General features: G+C 41.6%; 1 protein-coding gene across 1 annotated transcript; it reads right to left on the bottom strand.

Moving 5' to 3' along the window:
• Positions 1–1,846: 1,846 nt before the first annotated feature.
• LOC145353699 (sialic acid-binding Ig-like lectin 13) lies at positions 1,847–11,797 on the bottom strand. The gene is made up of 6 exons (XM_080204467.1): positions 11,755–11,797; positions 10,958–11,332; positions 9,951–10,259; positions 7,199–7,486; positions 6,280–6,373; positions 1,847–2,077 (listed from the first exon to the last, which is right to left on the bottom strand). Exons 1-6 carry the CDS (start codon positions 11,795–11,797, stop codon positions 1,990–1,992), a joined length of 1,197 nt encoding a protein of 398 aa, XP_080060593.1. The 3' UTR covers positions 1,847–1,989.
• Between the last annotated feature and the right edge of the window lie 7,630 nt (positions 11,798–19,427).

Below are 19,427 nucleotides of genomic sequence, written 5' to 3'. Positions count from 1 at the left end.
CCCTTTCCCCTTCTGAATCCTCCTTTAACTCTACTCCTATACTCTCTGTGTTGTTCAAGGGATCCACTTGATCCTAGCTGCCTATCATGTCATGTCCCTCCTTATTTTTTTGACGAGGGCTTCAATATCCCAAGTGATCCAGGGTTCCCTACTTCTACCGGCCTTGCCCTTCTGTCTAAAAGGAATATGCCGACGTTATCCACCTTCCACTTCCTTGTGGAATTAATTTTTCAAAGAAGGTCTTGAGAGAGGTGAGATGGATTTTGTTAAGGGTAATTCCAAACAGTTCTGTGATGGAGGATCCTGCGCTCTATGGGCTGTTCCCGGCATGCACATTCAGATACAACTGACCTGCTAACGGAGAACCAAAGAACCATAGAAACATACAATATTATAGCACAGAAACAGGCCTTTTGGCCCTTCTTTACTGGGCTGAACCATTTTTCTGCCTAGTCTCACTGATCTGCACCTGGGCCATATCCCTCCATACCCTATCATCCATGTACCTGTACAAGTTTTTCTCAAATGTTAAAAGTGAACCCACTTTCACCACTTCATCCGGCAGCTCATTCCACACTCCCACCACTCTCTGTGTGAAGAAGCACCCCCGCCGCCCTCCAATATTCCCTTTAAACTTTTCACCCTTCACCCTTAACTCACGTCCCCTAGTTTTTTTTCTCCCCAAGTGAACCATCAACTCGATTAAAGAAACTCTTTGGTCTCCTCGTAGTCTGTTTGTCTTACAGTGCAAAGAGCTGTCCCGGAACGAATGTTGCAAACTCCAAGGTTTGGGACTTTGTGCTGTGGGACACGCTTAAGCTTCTGGCTGCCACTGCAAATATGCAACGCGGAAAGGTGTCTGTCTAAGATCTTGCATTAATAGTCAACAAAGCTGATGGCAATTGGAGAGAAGCCCCTGGGACAGTATTGAACACTGAATGCAGCTGTATTGCTATTGTACTAAGACATCTCAGGGATTGCAAATTTTTAGCATCCTTGCCTGACATGGAATGTAAATTGTAAACATGAACATAATTACTACTTCATAGAGAAACTTAAATGGGAACACACTGTATGAAGACAAGTCGAATTCATTGCACTTTCTATATTTTTCAACATATTCTGTCATGTGATTTTATAAATTTTGCGAATAAAATATAGGTTTGTGTAATAAAACATGTCCAGTTGTGCAGGAAACTTCCACAACCAATATAATCTTGCTATTTCTTCCAGAGAGCATGAACAGTCAGGGCCGAAAAGTATTGTGAGAATTAAATGCTGAACCGTTGAAAAAATCACAAAACAGAAACTGCGTTAGGAATTGGGGTAAGGATTTATTTATATGTAAATTCCAGCGTATTTTTTCTACATGTTGTAACGATCATGACGTGTTGCAACCAGCGGAAAGCATCAGAAAAGTATGCAAGAGGATAGATAAGCAGAACATGGACTGAAATGCCGAATAAAATTTGCAATTAAAATTCACTCAAAGAGATTCTCATATCTGAACCTCGCCCATTCCTCCCCTTAGCCCAATAATACAAGTCCACCAGCAATTTCCAACACCGTGCTCCTGTTTTCGAAGTTTGCACATGTCCTGAGGGTCACATTAAATTAGCTGAAGGTCGCAAGAAACAAATTCAACTTTCTGTTGTTTTGTGTAAAATTATTTAATTTTTGCAATCTTACCCTTGTCATCAGAGTTCGTGAAGTTTTATAAAAACGTTTAGATTCACAAAATAGAGTGAAAACGCTGAAAAAAGTTATTATCCTATCAACTATACACGATTTTATGACCGTAGATTAAAGCATTCCATAAAACTTCAGGAAAATATGTATTCTCATAGCCCTCATTCCAAAGTGATGTTGTTTGTATAATCCCACAACGTCAGCTGTATTAAAGTCTGGCCATTTCGGCATCATCCAAGCTCATTCTCAGATCTGTTCTGATTACTGTTCATCATCAGGATGCTTTTACCATTGGTCTTTTCATGAGTTTCCAAACTTGATAGCTGCGTAGATGATCTCTTCATTTTGAATTGGCTTTGTCACTTCCCGGCCGTGAGTATGGTGATTACTCTGTGAAAGAACACGATTATTTTTAGTTATAGAGTTACTGTGGACATGAACTGAAGGCGGTGGTTAGTGCCCTGTTTGTATGAGAAAAATGTTTTCATCCAGGATGAGCTTTCTCATGTTCCATCAGATGTGTGATATCGATTATCGAGAACTTAAAAAAAATGTTCTTGAAATTCAGGCTAAATGAAAATGCTGCCTGTGTGACAAATTTGAAAACTGTGCTTCAGATGTGTTTAATAATCTGCTTCTGGTCACTGTGATTCTCGGATCATTTTGGGACAAGAGCTGCTATGTACTTAATAAACACTGCAATGGGAAAGCACGACAGTAAATTACTCGAATAAAGAGCATAATTATTTAGATTGATGTATTTATGAACATTTCAATACTCTGTGAAACTGACGAAGTAGTTTAGCCTAGTCAATGTTGTGATGTAACAAAGATGACAGCCAGTTTCAGACACAGCAAGATCAAACAAACTAGAACTGTTTATCCAGGAATTTATAATGCCAATTAAAGATTAACATTGGCTCTGATATTGACTTAATGTTAGCTAATGACTCTAAATGTATTGGCTTATTACAGGTTAGAACAATTGGAAATACTAATTTGGCCCGACAAAATGTGTGCAAGAGAATACTAGTTCAAATTATGGCTCACTGACAACTCTCGTTACTAGAGAGGTGGTGCTCGACAGACTGGAGGGGCTGATTGTGGACAAGTCCCCAGGACCGGATGGAATGCATCCGAGGGTTCTGAAAGAAATGGCGGAGGTTATAGTGGATGCCTTGGTGGTTATTTTCCAGACGTCGCTGGATTCCGGGGAAGTGCCGGAAGATTGGAAAACGGCTAATGTTACGCCGTTGTTTAAGAAGGGTGTCAGGCAAAAGGCGGGGAATTATAGGCCGGTTCGTTTAACGTCTGTGGTAGGTAAAATGTTAGAATCCGTCATTAAGGAGGAAATTGCGAGGCATCTTGAAGGGAATTGCTTGATAGGGCGGACGCAACACGGTTTCATTAAAGGGAAGTTGTGTCTGACAAATTTACTGGAGTTCTATGAGGATGTGTCTAGGGCAGTGGATAGAGGAGAGCCGGTGGATGTGGTCTTTCTGGATTTTCAGAAGGCGTTTGACAAGGTACCTCACAAGAGGTTACTGCAGAAGGTCAGGGGACATGGAGTTGGGGGTAGGGTGTTAGCGTGGATAGAGGATTGGTTGTCAAATAGGAGGCAGAGAGTGGGGGTCAATGGGTGCTATTCGGATTGGCGGTTGGTGACTAGTGGGGTGCCCCAGGGGTCGGTGCTGGGGCCTCAGCTATTTACCATTTATATAGATGATCTGGAGGAGGGAACCGAGTGCAGGGTGTCGAAATTTGCTGATGACACCAAGATTGGGGGAAAGGCAAATTGTGCGGAGGGTGTGGAGAGTCTGCAGAAGGATCTAGATAGGCTGGGCGAATGGGCCAGGAAATGGCAAATGGAATTTAATGTTGGCAAATGTGAGGTGGTCCACTTTGGTAGGAAGAATGGTAGGAAGGACTATTACTTATGTGGCGAAAAACTGCAGCAGGCGACGGTGCAGAGGGACCTCGGGGTCCTTGTGCATGAGTCGCAAAAACCCAGCTTGCAGGTGCAGCAGGTGGTCAGGAAGGCGAATGGGATGCTGGCCTTCATAGCGAGGGGGATTGAATATAAAAGTAGGGAGGTCTTGCTGCAGCTGTATAGGGCATTGGTGAGGCCGCAGCTGGAGTACTGTGTGCAGTTTTGGGCGCCGCACCTGCGCAAGGATATTTTGGCCCTGGAGGGAGTGCAGAGGAGGTTTACTAGGCTGATACCGGAGTTGAGGGGATTGAGCTATGAGGAGAGGCTGAATAAACTAGGCTTGTACTCGTTAGAGTTTAGAAGAATGAGGGGAGATCTCATTGAGACGTATAAGATGATGAATGGGATGGATAGGATAGAGGTGGAGAGACTCTTCCCGCTCAAAAAAGACACTAGGACTAGGGGGCACAGCCTCAAGATAAAGGGGAGGCGGTTTAGAACGGAGTTGAGGAGGAACTTCTTCACTCAAAGGGTGGTGAATCTCTGGAATTCTCTGCCCGTTGAAGTGGTGGAGGCTGCCTCGCTAAATATTTTTAAGAAGCGGGTTGATGGGTTCTTGATAAGAGAGGGGATTAAGGGTTATGGGGAGAGGGCGGGAAAGTGGAACTGAGCCACGACAGATCAGCCATGATCTTATTGAATGGCGGGGCAGGCTCGAAGGGCTAGATGGCCTACTCCTGCTCCTATTTCTTATGTTCTTATGTTCTTATGTTCTCATTTCGACTGGGAAAAGCTAGGGAGTCAAGTGTTTTTTTTTATTAAACATGGGCAGAAGTGGGAAAAAAGCCATAGGGGAGCAGAAGGGAAGATATGCAAGATATGTAGCTGAGTGAAAATCCTGGGTCTTCCGCCCTAACAGCACTCGGGGTGGACTGAGACCACATGGATTGCAGATTTTCACGAAGGTGGCTCACCAACACCTTTTCAAGCGAAGTTAGGATTGGCAATAAATATTGGCCAGCGATTCCCAAATACTATGAAGAAAGACAAAAACAATTAAGAACTCTATTAAAGATGGGAAGTAGAAGAATTTTCATCAGAAAAAAAGGTAATTGCAAAAGGTACAAACAAATGGGTATTGGCAAAGAAAAAAAACGGAGAGGCATAGAACAGGTGTGAATGGTGTCAGCAAGAACATTAACAAAAGCTGTAAAATGGACGTGATAATTCAGACCTAAAATTTTATGACATCAACCTGTTGTCATGTTTATGCTTTTAATACTAATACTGTCTCTTGGGACATGTTTACTTCTTTTGGCTGTTACATTATAGTCTATAGTTGGCTTGCATCATCATCTTCTCCTTCATCCACCCTTACTCTTATCACCTTTTGATCCTATCCCTTTCGAATCTCCTCCAAAACCTTTTACTCTCCATTTCTTCATTTGATAAAATATAGTTTCATCTTTCAATTTTACAAGTTCTGAAGGAGGTTAGTAAACTGGAAGTTTAATTAGGTGCATCTGAATTAATGAGGATTTCCAGTATTCCCTATTGATTTAGTTCCATTTCCAAGTCACTACATATTGTTTTTTTGATTGTTCTTCCTGCAAGTCTATGTGGCTTATGAAGGACACTCTTGAGAAATTCGTCCTACTTTCATTTCCCAGTTCACTACATGGCTTAGTCAAGTCTCCATGATTTGCTGTCAGGAACGCGGTGAGGCCAGTCCCACCTTAAACTCTCAGGAATCATGTTTCTGAAACTGCCATTGATGTATTGAGTTTTCCCTGAGTCATTTACGGTTTGAAAAGTAGCAATGGCCCGCAATGCTGGCCATAACTTGCCTCGGAATTTGATGTATTCTGTGTAGACCGGTAAATTACCAAATCCTCCTGCCTTCCTCCCACATGTGCAGCATCTTCCAGTTTCTTCCTGAAGAGTGACAAATAAATAAAAAAAAATTCTGAGGATGATCTAGAATGTTTCCCTAATGTATATTATGTCGATCATCAGGTGCATTAGGAGGTTTGCAAAGTCTTGTCTTTGCTCCTCTGCTGCGCTCAAATATAGCCGGCCAGTTCCAGTCACTGAAGCAATTGTTCACAATGAAGCAATCCACAAAATATCAGCAATATCTGACTGAAATAAACCATTTTGGAAGAGGCATTTCTACTCCTTCAGCCCATTGACCTAAAGACTGTTTTTAAAGAAATGTTCCACAATTTCTGACTATTTCAGTCAATGTTTGATTCTGAGATTGGGCGTAATATTCTAGTATATTGTTAGAGACATTCCTGGGACAAGAACATCCAATTGAGCACAAGCTCCCGATTGTCCTGCGCATATTCTTTAAACACAGAAAATACTTCTGCCAAATCGCATAAAATAAAATGTTCTGACTGGAATTAGATATGTAGGCAGATGTAGGCAGGACGTGCAGGTTTAAGAGAGAAAATCAAAGAATATAATGTAACTGGAAGAATGTTCAGGCAGACAGTTCAATCAGTCACTAATATTCCACTATTAATGATGCTGGTGGCTTTTGAATTAGTTCATCTAAGTTTTTAACAATTCTTGTGAGTAATTGCTTCAAGGACAAACAGCCTCGAGTGTTGAAGCTTACAATTCTATTCTACGTAATAAAGGATCACACTTACATCTTTATCTTCGCAGCAATCAGGGTTGCAATTAATCCAACAAGACCAGCGGATCCTCCGCAAATAATGGAGAACATTTTCCAGGAATGCATTCCTAAAAATATCAGGAAAGAAGTAATTCTATATATTAGGGAACTCTTGCAAATCAGCAATCCTGTAGGTATTTCTTCTAATTGTGAAGTTGATTTTCTAATGAAACTGCAAGGCAAGCAATAAGTTACATTTCTTGGTATCTCATCTTGTAACTTCGTACATACTAAAGGATTATGTCCGTGTGTTCTAGACTGGGGGAATTATGTGGTAAAAGGGATAAATATTCTGTTCTTTATGATGCACAAAGTGCATCTAAAAAGATCAGAAATTAGATTAACATTGCACACTGTGATATAAAAAATACATTGAGTTTAAACTGATTAGAACATACGACCGTCCCATTCACTGGATGCAACCAAAAACGTTTGTGAATTATACAAATAATGCAACTGATGTTAGATTTTTAAAAAAATTCTGAGCTGATATCCCCCCATTGAGTCTAAGTAAGTTGGAAATGAACACTTTCCACAGTGTTGGATTGTTGTTGATTAAATGAACACAGGTATTTGAAGATTTTTTTTTCAATGTGGAATGAATTTTTCATCTTCCAACATTCCCATTGTTTAGATAATTCAATGTTTTTTGGGAGTCATAAACATAGCAAGTTTCAGAAGGCAGCGTGAAAACTGATTCTGTCTACCTTACCATTCAACTGGAGACTATACAATGCTAGATATTCCTCCTAACGTTGTTTCAGCAGAACATTCTGCCTTGGCCTGCTGAGTGAGGCTCTTATTTGGTGACACTAATGTTACTCAGTTATGAAGGGACTGATGATGGAACAACTCATCGACAATTTGCAATTATACATAAATAAAACATGTACCGTCAGAGTGAAGCTGGTGGATGCTGACACTGTCACCGTGCTCATTGGTTGCAATACAAGTGATCAGGATTCCTATTTGAACTGGATGATTCAGCCGCAGGGAGCTCTCTACCTGATATCTATTCACAGACCGGGTAATGATTTCTCTATCTGATCTATTCCCGGTGATGATTCTCCCATTGATGGTCCAGGTCATGTTGGCCAACGGATTGGCGTCAGTGCTGCATGTACAATCAGTCCAATTCTTAGATTTGGTGCACAACGGGCCTATTATTATTGTGGGTTTATCTACAAATCATAAAACAAAGCCTTCATTACATAGTGTTATCCCAACCATTGGACGAATTTGAAATACACATTCAGCTGATTAAAACATGCATGATAACAGTTCAGATATGCTTATTCTAAGACAGTGGAACAAAGAAACAAAGATGTAGTTGTCACAGGGTTGGCAATCCAGAAACCGAGAGCATGATTTGGGGACCCGTGTTCAAATTCATCACCGAAGATAGTGAAATTGGAATTCAATAAAAATCTGGAATAAATGTCTAATGATGACCATGAAACGATTGTCGAGAATCATATTTAGTACACTAATGTTCTTTCGGGATGTAAATCTGGCACCCATACCTAGTCTGCTATACATATAACTCCTGATTCACAGCAATGTGGTTGACTCTCAAATGCTGTCTGAAATGAAGACTTGTTAGGGACGCTTTGATGTAAAAATGATTTTAAAACAAAACAACACAATGATTATACTGCTTCACTGTGCATGTAGGTACCAAATTTAAAGAGTATTCCCTCCAAACAGCTTCCAATGTGGAAAGCTGTGCCTTTCATTAGGATTTGTCCCGATGAATTTCGCATGGAATAAAACCGCAGCCAGGTGGTAATTCAAGTCTAACTCCAGCCTGAATGAAGAAACAGAATACATTTCTGGAACTGGCAGAGTTTTGAGGAGCAGAGTGGCTGAGGTTAATTACAAATATGCTGAAGGGATTAAACAGTTAATATTTAGTCTTTCACGGGATGCTGGTGTCGCTGACGAGGCTAACGTTTATTACCCATTCGAAATTACGTTTGGAGAATGTGGCGCTGAGGTGCCATCTTGAGCCGTGGCAATCCATGTTGTTTAAATGCACACGTATCTCTGGCGGGAGTTACTGGATTTTGACTCTAAGACAATGAAGGAAACGTTATGTAGTTTCAAGAGAGGATGGAAGTGGATTTGAGGGGAAATTGCAGGTGGTGGTTCCCATATGTGTGCTGCCCTTGTCCTTCCAGATGGCCTTGGTTTTGGAAGGGGCTGATCTGTGAGTTGTTGCATTGTCTCTTGTTGCTGTCATTGTGCATCAGTGTTGGAGGTACTGAATGTTGACGATGATGAATAAGGTGGTCAATTGACTGCTGGGTTGCAAGACCTTGCTGTGTACTACCGGCTGTTTAAAATGTAATTGCTAATCAAAATAATAAGATATCTGTGAACGCGTATTTATATTTCCTTTTGATCTTTGCAAAAAAAAGTTTAAAAAGTGAAATCTTGCACATGTTTTTTTCGTGTTGAGGTTGTTCTTTGAGTTCATCTTTTTTGAGTTCATTGCGTTCCATGGGGATCTTAATGCAAGATATCATGATTAAAATTTATGTTGAGAAAGATCTTTATGAAAATTGTGCAGGAGGTCTTCACTGCGATATCTGCTGTTGTGTTTTTTTTTAGCGTATTTCACCCATCTAAAAATGGGTACCACCAAGTCACATACTTTAACAATAAGGAGCAGGTACATCATTCCCATGACGCAGCAAGACTTGCTGAGTATTCCACTCCGTTTGATGCAGAGTTTTGAGGATTGCAGTGACTAATATTAAATGTCAAATGTAAATATTCCATCGGGATGAAACCCATCCCGTAAGAACCATTATATCAGACAGGAGACCGCACATTTCGAATGGAAGTTCATCATCTTTAACCTCGACTATTTTTATGCAAACTCATTGTCTTGAGGATGTGCACCCACCATCTCCCGCACCTCTGACCCCTCTCGACTCTTCAGATCTGCTATGTGAATTAAATACTTTATCACTGGGAGTTCATTAGGTTCAATCCTTAATCGTAACAGTATCTTTGATCTTACATTGAAGCAGATAGCAGCTTCATAACTTTCACCTTCATGACTCTTTTAGGGAGTGAATCATCCCAGAACAACCTGCTTGAGGATCAAATGGATTCATTGATTTTACAACTTAGAACTGGCAGAAGAAATGCCGGTTTCTGCTTGTAAACTTCAATGGTCAGAACTTGAACACTTGTAACAGTGCCAACAATAGATGTAAATCATATAAGTCATCAAATCCTGCAATTCAGTGGAAGCCGTTCGGCCCGTCGAGACAGCACTGTTTCTCCGAACGAGTATCGCGCTCACACTCTCTGCCCCGTAATCAAATGTATTCACCCGCCATCCGCACCCCCTCCCGTCCCCCCCAAAAAACATCCTGCACAGCTTGGGACACTAAGGGACAATACTAGCATGACCAGTCCACCTAAGCTGCACATCATTGACTGTTCGAGGAAACCGGAGCACTCGGAGGAAACCATGCAAACACCAGGAGAACGTGCAAACTTCACAGATACAGACACCCAATGCCGGAATTGAACCGGGTCCCTCGCGCTTGGTACAGAAGTGCTAGGCACTGTGCCAGTGTACAAGTGATCAGCATGCTATATAACTGGTAATAATTAGCAAATACTTACATTCAATCTCCAAGGTGAGAATTCGTGGGGTAGAGATTGGGAAACCATCAATTAGAATACTACATCCCAGAACAGCTTGGTGATGAATAGATGATGGAATCATTGTCAGCTCAGATAAAACTGTCTGATAACCTCCACTTTCATTCCGATTTCCCGCTTCGCTGATATCCCAGGGAAGTGGCAGAGACAAGTTGTAATGTGTCCATTTCACTTGAATGTTTACCTTGGGGCAGTTGTGACGGATTGAACAGATTAACCTTTTCTTTTGACCAACAATCATTTTCCCCGACCCTGAAATATGCGGCTTTTCTGGTCGAAAGAGAAAAGCAAATCAGGGTCAGAATAATTTGTCACTTGAGAAGTGAAGTGGATCTGTTCCAAAGAAAATCCGAGAAAGAAGTTTGTTTTTAAAAAACAAACATCATATCTAGAATAATAATCATTCGGTCTTTTTGTGGACGGGTTTGTTATTCAGAATTATTCATTGGAGTTATAAAGGGGTTTTAACTTTATTTATTATCACAAGTAAGCTTACATTAAAAGTGCGATGAAGTTATTGTGAGAACCCACTAGTCGCTATACTTCAGCGCCTTTTCATGGACACCAAAGGAGAATTTCGCATGGCTTTTGGAGAAATCGGAGCATCCAGAGAAAACCCACGCTGACATTGAGAGAACTGCAAATTCCACACAGATGCCAACCTAAATCTGGAATCGAACCCGGGTTCCTGGAGCTGTGAGGTAGCAATGCTAACCACTGTGCCACCGTGCCGCCCATATTTCTCACTGGACATTACATGGTCTTACTTAATTAATCATTTGTCTTTTTCTTTCCCCTAAGTTAACCAGACAGTCAGGGTGGATTAATGTATTTTGAACTGGATCGACTGCTTGTTTCTCTGCAAACTTTAATCCAACTTATCTTTGAGCTCAGCTGGAATATTAGGGTATTGACCTTCAAATTGAACACTCGGAATGAAATCAAAAATAAAATAAATACAAACTCACCTGAAACAGAAATGTTAACCATAGAATGTTCAGCGGCTTGTTCTTGGGAGTTATCGCTGATTTTCAATATGAATTGGTAGGTGCCCTCATCACTCTTTCTGACATCACTTATGAGGAGCGAACACTTTCCCTCTCTAATGTTTCCCTTGAACAGCGATCTCCCAGCATAGATTTCCTGCTGTCTCAGAGGATCTTTTGAATGAAAAATTGTTGTGGCTCCCGGGTTAAGAGGATCAGAGCTCACCTTTATCCACATTGCAATCAGATTGATGTTATTGACTGGGTAATCAAAAGTACACTCGATCACTGCACATGAACCAGTTACTGTCTCCACAACTTTTGGCAGGAGCACAGTGGCTTGAGCACGAGAAAAAACTGAACAATAAAGCAACAGATTTCATTCAGTGTTATTCTTAAACTCATCGCAACGTCTTTAAAGATCATTACTTAATTAACAAAAATATCGTTTATCAACAACTTTTTGACAATTAATATCAGTGTTAAATAATTACTAACAAGAACCCTGACTAAAGCATTCACTAGAGCTTTTGTTTTTTTAATGGAATTTGAGAACCAGCAATAGACATATTTAACATTGGATTAACGACCAACTGCATATCTGTTAAAATGTCAAGAAATAGGTTTCTCTCTGACCAGTTATATCTCGATGGAAAAGAAAATATAATCTCCATCTTCAGTAATTCTCTCCTCAATTAGTCCTTTATTTAATACATATTGCTCATTCCCAGAATATATATTATCTCCAGTGGAAATGCCACAAAATTAAAGAGAAATACCTTCAGTTAATGCCATGAAAGAAATGAACACCCAAATCTGCATGACTGCAAAATGTTGCTGATTTCAGTGACCAGACGAAGAATCCATTTCATATTCCATCAGATTTAGCTTGCTGAATTATAGCTGCTCATGATATCTCGAACTTCATGGTCCATCAGCATCGAGGCAGCTAATCTGTAGCTTCCAATATTCAGGAATTATGCATCAACATTGGACCTCGTTTGTCAGCTCAGTAATTAGCATACCTTTCATAGGCTCTGAATGAGAATTCGATGCGAAATGAGCTATTATGGTACATCCGTCAGATCGTAAATAATATTCAAGACACCGAAGAAGATGTCTAGCAGATATGCTCGATTTAATATAAATCACTCTTCATTAGACGTCTGTCGAACCAATGTAGAAGAAGACATGAACCGTGCTGAATCTGATTTTCACATAAAGCCCAAACGCCCTCTTAATTACGGCTCAGAAAAGGACAGGACGTCATTACCACTTTACTGGAATGCTGAAAATACAGAGCTTGTATTCAATGTGTATTACAATGGTAACATACAACACTGACATCAGCTAGTGTTTGTCTTGTCTGTTGTGCTTTTTGCAAGAGACGGCTAACACTCTAACTTCCTGATACCTGTTCCAGCTTTCAAAATCGTTTACAGTGTTAAAACCACATATGTGGTCGGAACAGGTTCTAATGTCAATTGATTATTGCCTGTCCCTTGTTTTCCGCTCTATGTGCTAACCTTTTCTAATTTTAGCTGCTTCTCTATTTTCTACCAATGTTAACCTTGCTAACTTTGCAGTTTCCCCTTGCATGAGTTTCCTTAAGCTAATTGCTGTTAAGGTCATAGTTCATTCTAACCCAATAATTCATTTTTAATGGTTTTTGGGCTTCTAGGCCCGGCCTAGACTGAAGTCCGTCTACACACACAAACAACAAATCATTCTCCCCTTCGCATTACCAACTACACTATAATATTTGACTGTCCATAAGAAGGGCAATGTCAGAATTGTAGATTGTTTCCATTCACAGAGAAGTGCCAGGCAGTCAGTACTAAATGGACGCTGGGGACCTGGACACATAATTAGTTCAGAAGCTGAGGTCTTTAGAATTATGGTTTCATCATCTTCACAGAATCGTTCATCAATGTAAATAGCAAGAGTATTGAAATTGCATTGATGCATCTCAAAGAGAGATATGCTCGGTGAAGGAAAGACGGATTCTATTGCACATTCTGTAACGTTTTAAATTGAAATCTATTTACCCTGGCGTGGAATGAATATAGTAAATATCAAGTATATTACAATTATAAAGACACCCGAAAATGGAACTGCTTGTTTGGAAGGTGGTTGGATTTTATTGCACTTGCTGTAATTTCAAGTCAGAATGTTTTGTAATGAACTTTACGGATTTTATGAAAAACATGATTATTTTTGTGGGGGGAGGGTGGGGGAGGGGGGAAAATTATGAAATCAGAGACAGGCATTGTTTCTGAGAAACCTGTACGAAGTTATGCAAATCAGTCAGTAATTTTTCACCAAGTGATTGAACTTTTATTACATCTACTATAATATTGTGCAATGTTACTGGAACAATCTACAATTCTACTCAATTATTCAAGTGTGTTTTTTTAAAGGTTCTCCATCTGGTCTGAACTGTGAAATATGAGTTTGATTTTTTTAAAATTTTAGTCCGAAATGCGAATTCTTCTGAAATGCAGAGAGGGAAAGCAAAGGAAACACACATCTCGGCTAAACTGTTCAGTGTGGGATAACTGTTGCAGCATGATATACCTTATTAATTTTGAAGGGCAAGTAGGGGTGGACAATAAATCCGAGCCTCGCCAGCGACGCCCGCATCCTTTACATGCACAATTTTAGAAATAAAAAGGCGGCATGAATCTGATCCAAGTTTTGTCCAGGTCCATGGATTCTATTCGGGAAAATGTTTAGCTCGATTATTAAAACTCATCTTCAGGAAACGATTGGGTGCGTTCCAGAAAAAAAAATGACAACTGACTGATTACATAGATCCTCTTCTCAGTCTACTACAGGCAGCAGGGAAATTATTGAGATATAAAGTATGTTTTTGTGGAGCAGGTAATGATCTATACATTTAAACATATAGAACTGGATGTGTGAGCCTGGAAGACAGCAAGTCTGTTCCTAGCAGTGAAATGTTTTAACAAAGTTTCTTATTTAATTCTTTCCTTCCAGTTGATCCCCCTGATTCAGCTGCAGACATTTCTAACTCAAAATTTACACATTTTTAGGATTCAAGCTGCAAAACCGAATGAACGTTAGAGCTTGCCATAACGCTAACTGTCCTTTGTAAAAGTGTGGCTGACTCATTCTCCAATCCTTTCCCCTAGCCATATCTGCGGCGTCAGAGATAAGAATTTTTGTAACGGAACAGTTTGAAGCGATGAGAAATCATTCTTTTTTATTTTATATTATTTGTCAATTTATACTCACTACCTTGTCTGGCCCGAATTAACTAAAGCGTCCTTATCTGTAGGTTGTTTCACAATGTTAGTGTAAGGTTTGGATTTTGTTACATAAGCAGATTTTTTTTTGTGTGTGTTAACGCTGAATGTCACATAACGCCTCCCTAAGCAGGCTCATAACACCCGGTTGAAGCCCAACAGGTTTATTCGCTATCACCAGCTTTCGGAGCGCTGCTCCTTCATCGCGTGAGTACATGTGGACTTACCTGATGAAGGAGGAACGCTCCGGAAGCTCGTGAGGCCAAATAAATCTCTTGGATTTTAACTTGGTGTTGTGAGGCTTCTTACTGTGCCTACCACAGTCCAACTCCACATCATGGCAACATAAAGTCACAGTTGGAATGAGAGGCATGATGGCGTAGCGTTAATGTTTACGGAATAATAAGTGAAAAATCCAGGGTAATTCTGAGGACGTGGATTCTGATCCGACCATGGCAAAATTATGAGTCTAAAATAGATACTTAAAGCCAGCCTCGGTGATGCTGAACATGATTTATATACTTGATTGTTAAATAACGCATGGAAAACTGCTATCCTTACCTTTAACCTATATTGTCTTCTGACGCACAGTAATGTTGAATCTTCTCTCTGTAGCGGCTGAGCACGGTATTAGGTTCAGGGGAAATTAGGGATGGACATCAAATACTGGCCTTCCCAGTGATGTCCCACATCTCGTGAAAGTAATTAATATGAAAATGGTGTTTTAAAATTTGTAATGTGGAACATTGACAGATATTCAAGTCTATCTTTCCCCAGCATTAAACTGAATTAAACCGGTGTTAACTGAGCCAGGATCTAAAATTTACAGCTCAGAGTAAGATATATTTTGAAGTAATATTAGTCAGTGGACTACTATTTAAACAGTGAAAAATTACAGCATGCTACTGTGTAGAGGGACCTGGGGGTCCTTGTGCATGAAACACAAAAAACTCAGTTTGCAGGTGCAGCAAGTGATCAAGAAGACAAATGGAATGTTGGCCTTTATCGTGAGAGGGATGGAGTATAAAAGCAGGGAGGTCTTGCTGCAATTGTACAAGGTGCTGGTGAGGCCGTACCTAGAGTACTGTGTACAATTTTGGTCCCCTTTTTTAAGAAAGGACATATTAGCTTTGGAGAGGGTGCAGAAAAGGTTCACCAGGTTGATTCTGGAAATAAGGGTGTTAGCTTATGAGGAGAGATTGAGTAGACTGGGCCTGTGCTCATTGGACTTTAGAAGGTTGAGGGGAGATCTTATAGAGACATATAATGTAATGAAGGGGCTAGACGGGGTAGAAGCAGCGAGATTATTTTCACTTAGAATGGAAACAAGAACTAGGGGGCACAGCCTCAAAATACGGGGGAGTCTTTTTAGAACACAGGTGAGGAGGAACTTCTTCTCCCAGAGGGTAGTAAATATTTGGAATTCTCTGCCCATTGAAGCAGTAGAGGCCATCTCGTTCGATGTGTTTAAGTCACAGATAGAGAGATGTTTGACCAATAAAGGAATTAAGGGTTATGGGGAGCAGGCGAGTAAGTGGAACTGAACCACTATCAGATCAGCCAGGATCTTATTGAATGGTGGAGCATGCTCGAAGGGCTAGATGGCCTACTCCTGCTCCTATTTCTTATGTTCTTATGTGTTCATTTGATGCTTTCACAATCCTTGACTGACTTTGAAGAAATAAATTGATGCACGCGTATGCGGATTGCTGTGGGGAAATAAAGCTTAGTGATTTCAAATGGTATTAAGCTAACACGGACCAGATGGAACGAGTGACCTCATACTGCCTCTTAAATATCGTTGATGCTATGGTTTGACAGCAAATTTGAGATGATGTTATCATTTTCCTGCTCGATATTCCGAAATTGCACTAGGAGCCTTCTTGGCCAGATATATTGACGAGAGGGATGGCGTGGAAATTGCAATGTGTTCTATGTTGTGCCTCTCATGTCTAGCCCTTGTATTTCACATCATGAACACAAAGTGATATGTTGTTTCGCTGACTAAATAGCATGAATGTTAAGTAATGAGAAATAGTGAAACGTTCAGTCATATTCCCGAGAATGTTTGTGTCGAAATTAATTGAAACATCTTGGAGAAAGTAGGAGAGCACATAAATGAACTGGAAGCTCCGAAGGCTGAGTTACATTCAAAAGTGAACAGTCCCAAATGGTGCACCATGTCTTGCTGAAAGACTTAGTCTGATCAGGAGCTTGTTTACCAATTGACAAGTTCCGTTGGATTTATCCAATAACACAGAAACTACCCTTAGAAGGAAGGTAGGTCGCGTTTCTTTCATTCAGATCTGTAAGTTCTGAATCATAGATTGGTTCGGACGAAGGTACACAATTTAGACTATCTCTACAACACAAACATGATGGAGCTTACTTCGATTTTTAAGGTGTTCTTGCTATAATACAATTACAAGGAATCTTCCAACATTTAGAAGATAAGAACATAAGAACATAAGAAATAGGAGCAGGAGTAGGCCATCTAGCCCTTCGAGCCTGCCCCGCCATTCAATAAGATCATAGCTGATCTGTCGTGGCTCAGTTCCACTTTCCCGCCCTCTCCCCATAACCCTTAATCCCCTCGCTTATCAAAAACCCATCAACCTGCGTCTTAAAAATATTTAGCGAGGCAGCCTCCACCACTTCAACGGGCAGAGAATTCCAGAGATTCACCACCCTTTGAGTGAAGAAGTTCCTCCTCAACTCCGTTCTAAGCCGCCCCCCCCTTCATCTTGAGGCTGTGCCCCCTAGTCGTACTGTCCTTTCTGAGCGGGAAGAGCCTCTCCACCTCTATCCTATCCATCCCATTCATCATCTTATATGTCTCAATGAGATCTCCCCTCATTCTTCTAAACTCTAACAAGTACAAGCCTAGTTTATTCAGCCTCTCCTCATAGCTCAACCCCCTCAACTCCGGTATCAGCCTAGTAAACCTCCTCTGCACTCCCTCCAAGGCCAAAATATCCTTGCGTAAGTGCGGCGCCCAAAACTGCACACAGTACTCCAGCTGCAGCCTCACCAGTGCCCTATACAGCTGCAGCAAGACCTCCCTACTTTTATATTCAATCCCCTTCGCTATGAAGGCCAGCATCCCATTAGCCTTCCTGACCACCTGCTGCACTTGCAGGCTGGGTTTTTGCGACTCATGCACAAGGACCCCGAGGTCCCTCTGCACCGTCACCTGCTGCAGTTTTTCGCCACGTAAGTAATAGTCCTCCCTACCATTATTCCTACCAAAGTGGACCACCTCGCACTTGCCAACATTAAATTCCATTTGCCATTTCCTGGCCCATTCGCCCAGCCTATCTAGATCCTTCTGCAGACTCTCCACACCCTCCGCGCAATTTGCCGTTCCACCAGTCTTGGTGTCATCAGCAAATTTCGACACCCTGCACTCGGTTCCCTCCTCCAGATCATCTATACAAATGGTAAATAGCTGAGGCCCCAGCACCGACCCCTGGGGCACTCCGCTAGTCACCAACCACCAATCCGAATAGCACCCATTGACCCCCACTCTCTGCCTCCTATTTGACAGCCAATCCTCTATCCACGCTAACACCCTACCCCCAACTCCATGCCCCCTTACCTTCTGCAATAACCTCTTGTGAGGTACCTTGTCAAACGCCTTCTGAAAATCAAGACCACATCCACCGGCTCTCCTCTATCCACCGCCCTAGACACATCCTCATAGAACTCCAATAATTTCTTCCACCAAATCTCCCACAAAGCTTAGGGAAAGTCACTGATTACACCCACATTGCCATTCTGAGCAAGGGAGCCAGAAGCATTGTTTTCTTTCAGATCACGTTATCTGCAATATTCAGTCGATAAACAGAATTTGCATTGGAGTCACACTCTGGGCAACATTCACTGCCACGAACAGAAAATCATGACGGAGACAAACTGTGAAAATCATTAATGAATAGCTGCTAAGAATAAAACTGTGATAGTTTGATCGAAATTTAAAACTCTAAACGCAGCTTCATTGTTATCTTTGACCAATCGTTGAATTGTTTTGGGAACTTTATGAAATTAATTCTAAGTGCTGGATGAGCATGAAAATGGGACAGAATCCAGTCTGCGATTCTCGCCAGTAAAATGGGGCAAGAATGATTTCGCTGGGGAATTTGGCTGCGAAATTCTCCGGTCACAATTGCACAGGCAGCCCGATTTTCCAGTGTACTGGAGATCTCTTGTCACTCCCATAGACGTCGAGACTTGCCGCCGAATTCTCCCTGTTCTGGTGACCTGAGTTCTCCATGCAGGGCGGAAGAATGAATTTCAGAAATGGTGACCGTGAAACTACCATTGTTTGGCAAAAACAAAAGCTGTCTGAATAATATGTGTAAAGGAAAAGAATTTGAAACCATTACCAATTTTGGTCCTCGTATGACTTGAGATCCGCAGTAATATGGCTGATTCTTAATTGCACTCTGATGTGATCAAACAGGCCATTCACGTTAAAGCATTCACGTTAAGGGAGGTAAAATCAGGGAGGGACAGAAAATGTTGGCATTTCCGGATCCTAAGAGTCCCAGCAGTAATGATAATTCGTTGTAGATTTTCGGAGTGCAGGTTACCGAATTGCCTGCCGACTAGAGTGTGGAGTGGGTGGAGCCGGCAGCTTTTATTTCGTCTGCAGTCTGTAGCAAAGCAAATGTTAGTTCAGGTGAGAATTGAAGAGAGATGGGGGCGGGCGTGGAGAGAGCGGGGGTGGTGGTGGGTGGTGGTGGAATTCTCCTCAAAAAATTCGAAGTGCCAAACTGGCGGGAAAATTGTGTAAATCACGTTTTTTTTCACCAGTGAGAGTTCAGACTCGAATCTCCCACATTTTGTGCACTGCAGAAGTCACAGTCGTGAAGATCATTTAACCCTCGGGTGAAGCGGGGCCTATTCACGCCAGAGTCTGACAGTTCCCAGCATCTTCGCATACGCAATTCCCCGGCACTGCCAGACCCCCGTTTGCTGGCCAGCTTGATCACCAACCAGCCAGAGACCCCCGCAGTGCTGCACCCCCAATCACCCCCACGGTCCGATCGCGGCCTTCATAACCATTCCCAGGCCAGACCCAAAACTGCCACTTCCCCCCTTTCCCCTGCCCCGCATCCTCCTCCTCTCCCCCCGCCCCCCCCCCGCCCCCCATCGCCGTCCCGGAGAGCACTCATCTCCGC

Source organism: Carcharhinus amblyrhynchos, chromosome 16 (genome assembly GCF_965287045.1).
Source record: "Carcharhinus amblyrhynchos chromosome 16, sCarAmb.v2.hapA, whole genome shotgun sequence".
Lineage (NCBI taxonomy): Eukaryota > Metazoa > Chordata > Chondrichthyes > Carcharhiniformes > Carcharhinidae > Carcharhinus > Carcharhinus amblyrhynchos.
The sequence above is the reverse complement of the archived record's forward strand: the minus strand, read 5'-3'. Positions and strand labels throughout refer to the sequence as shown.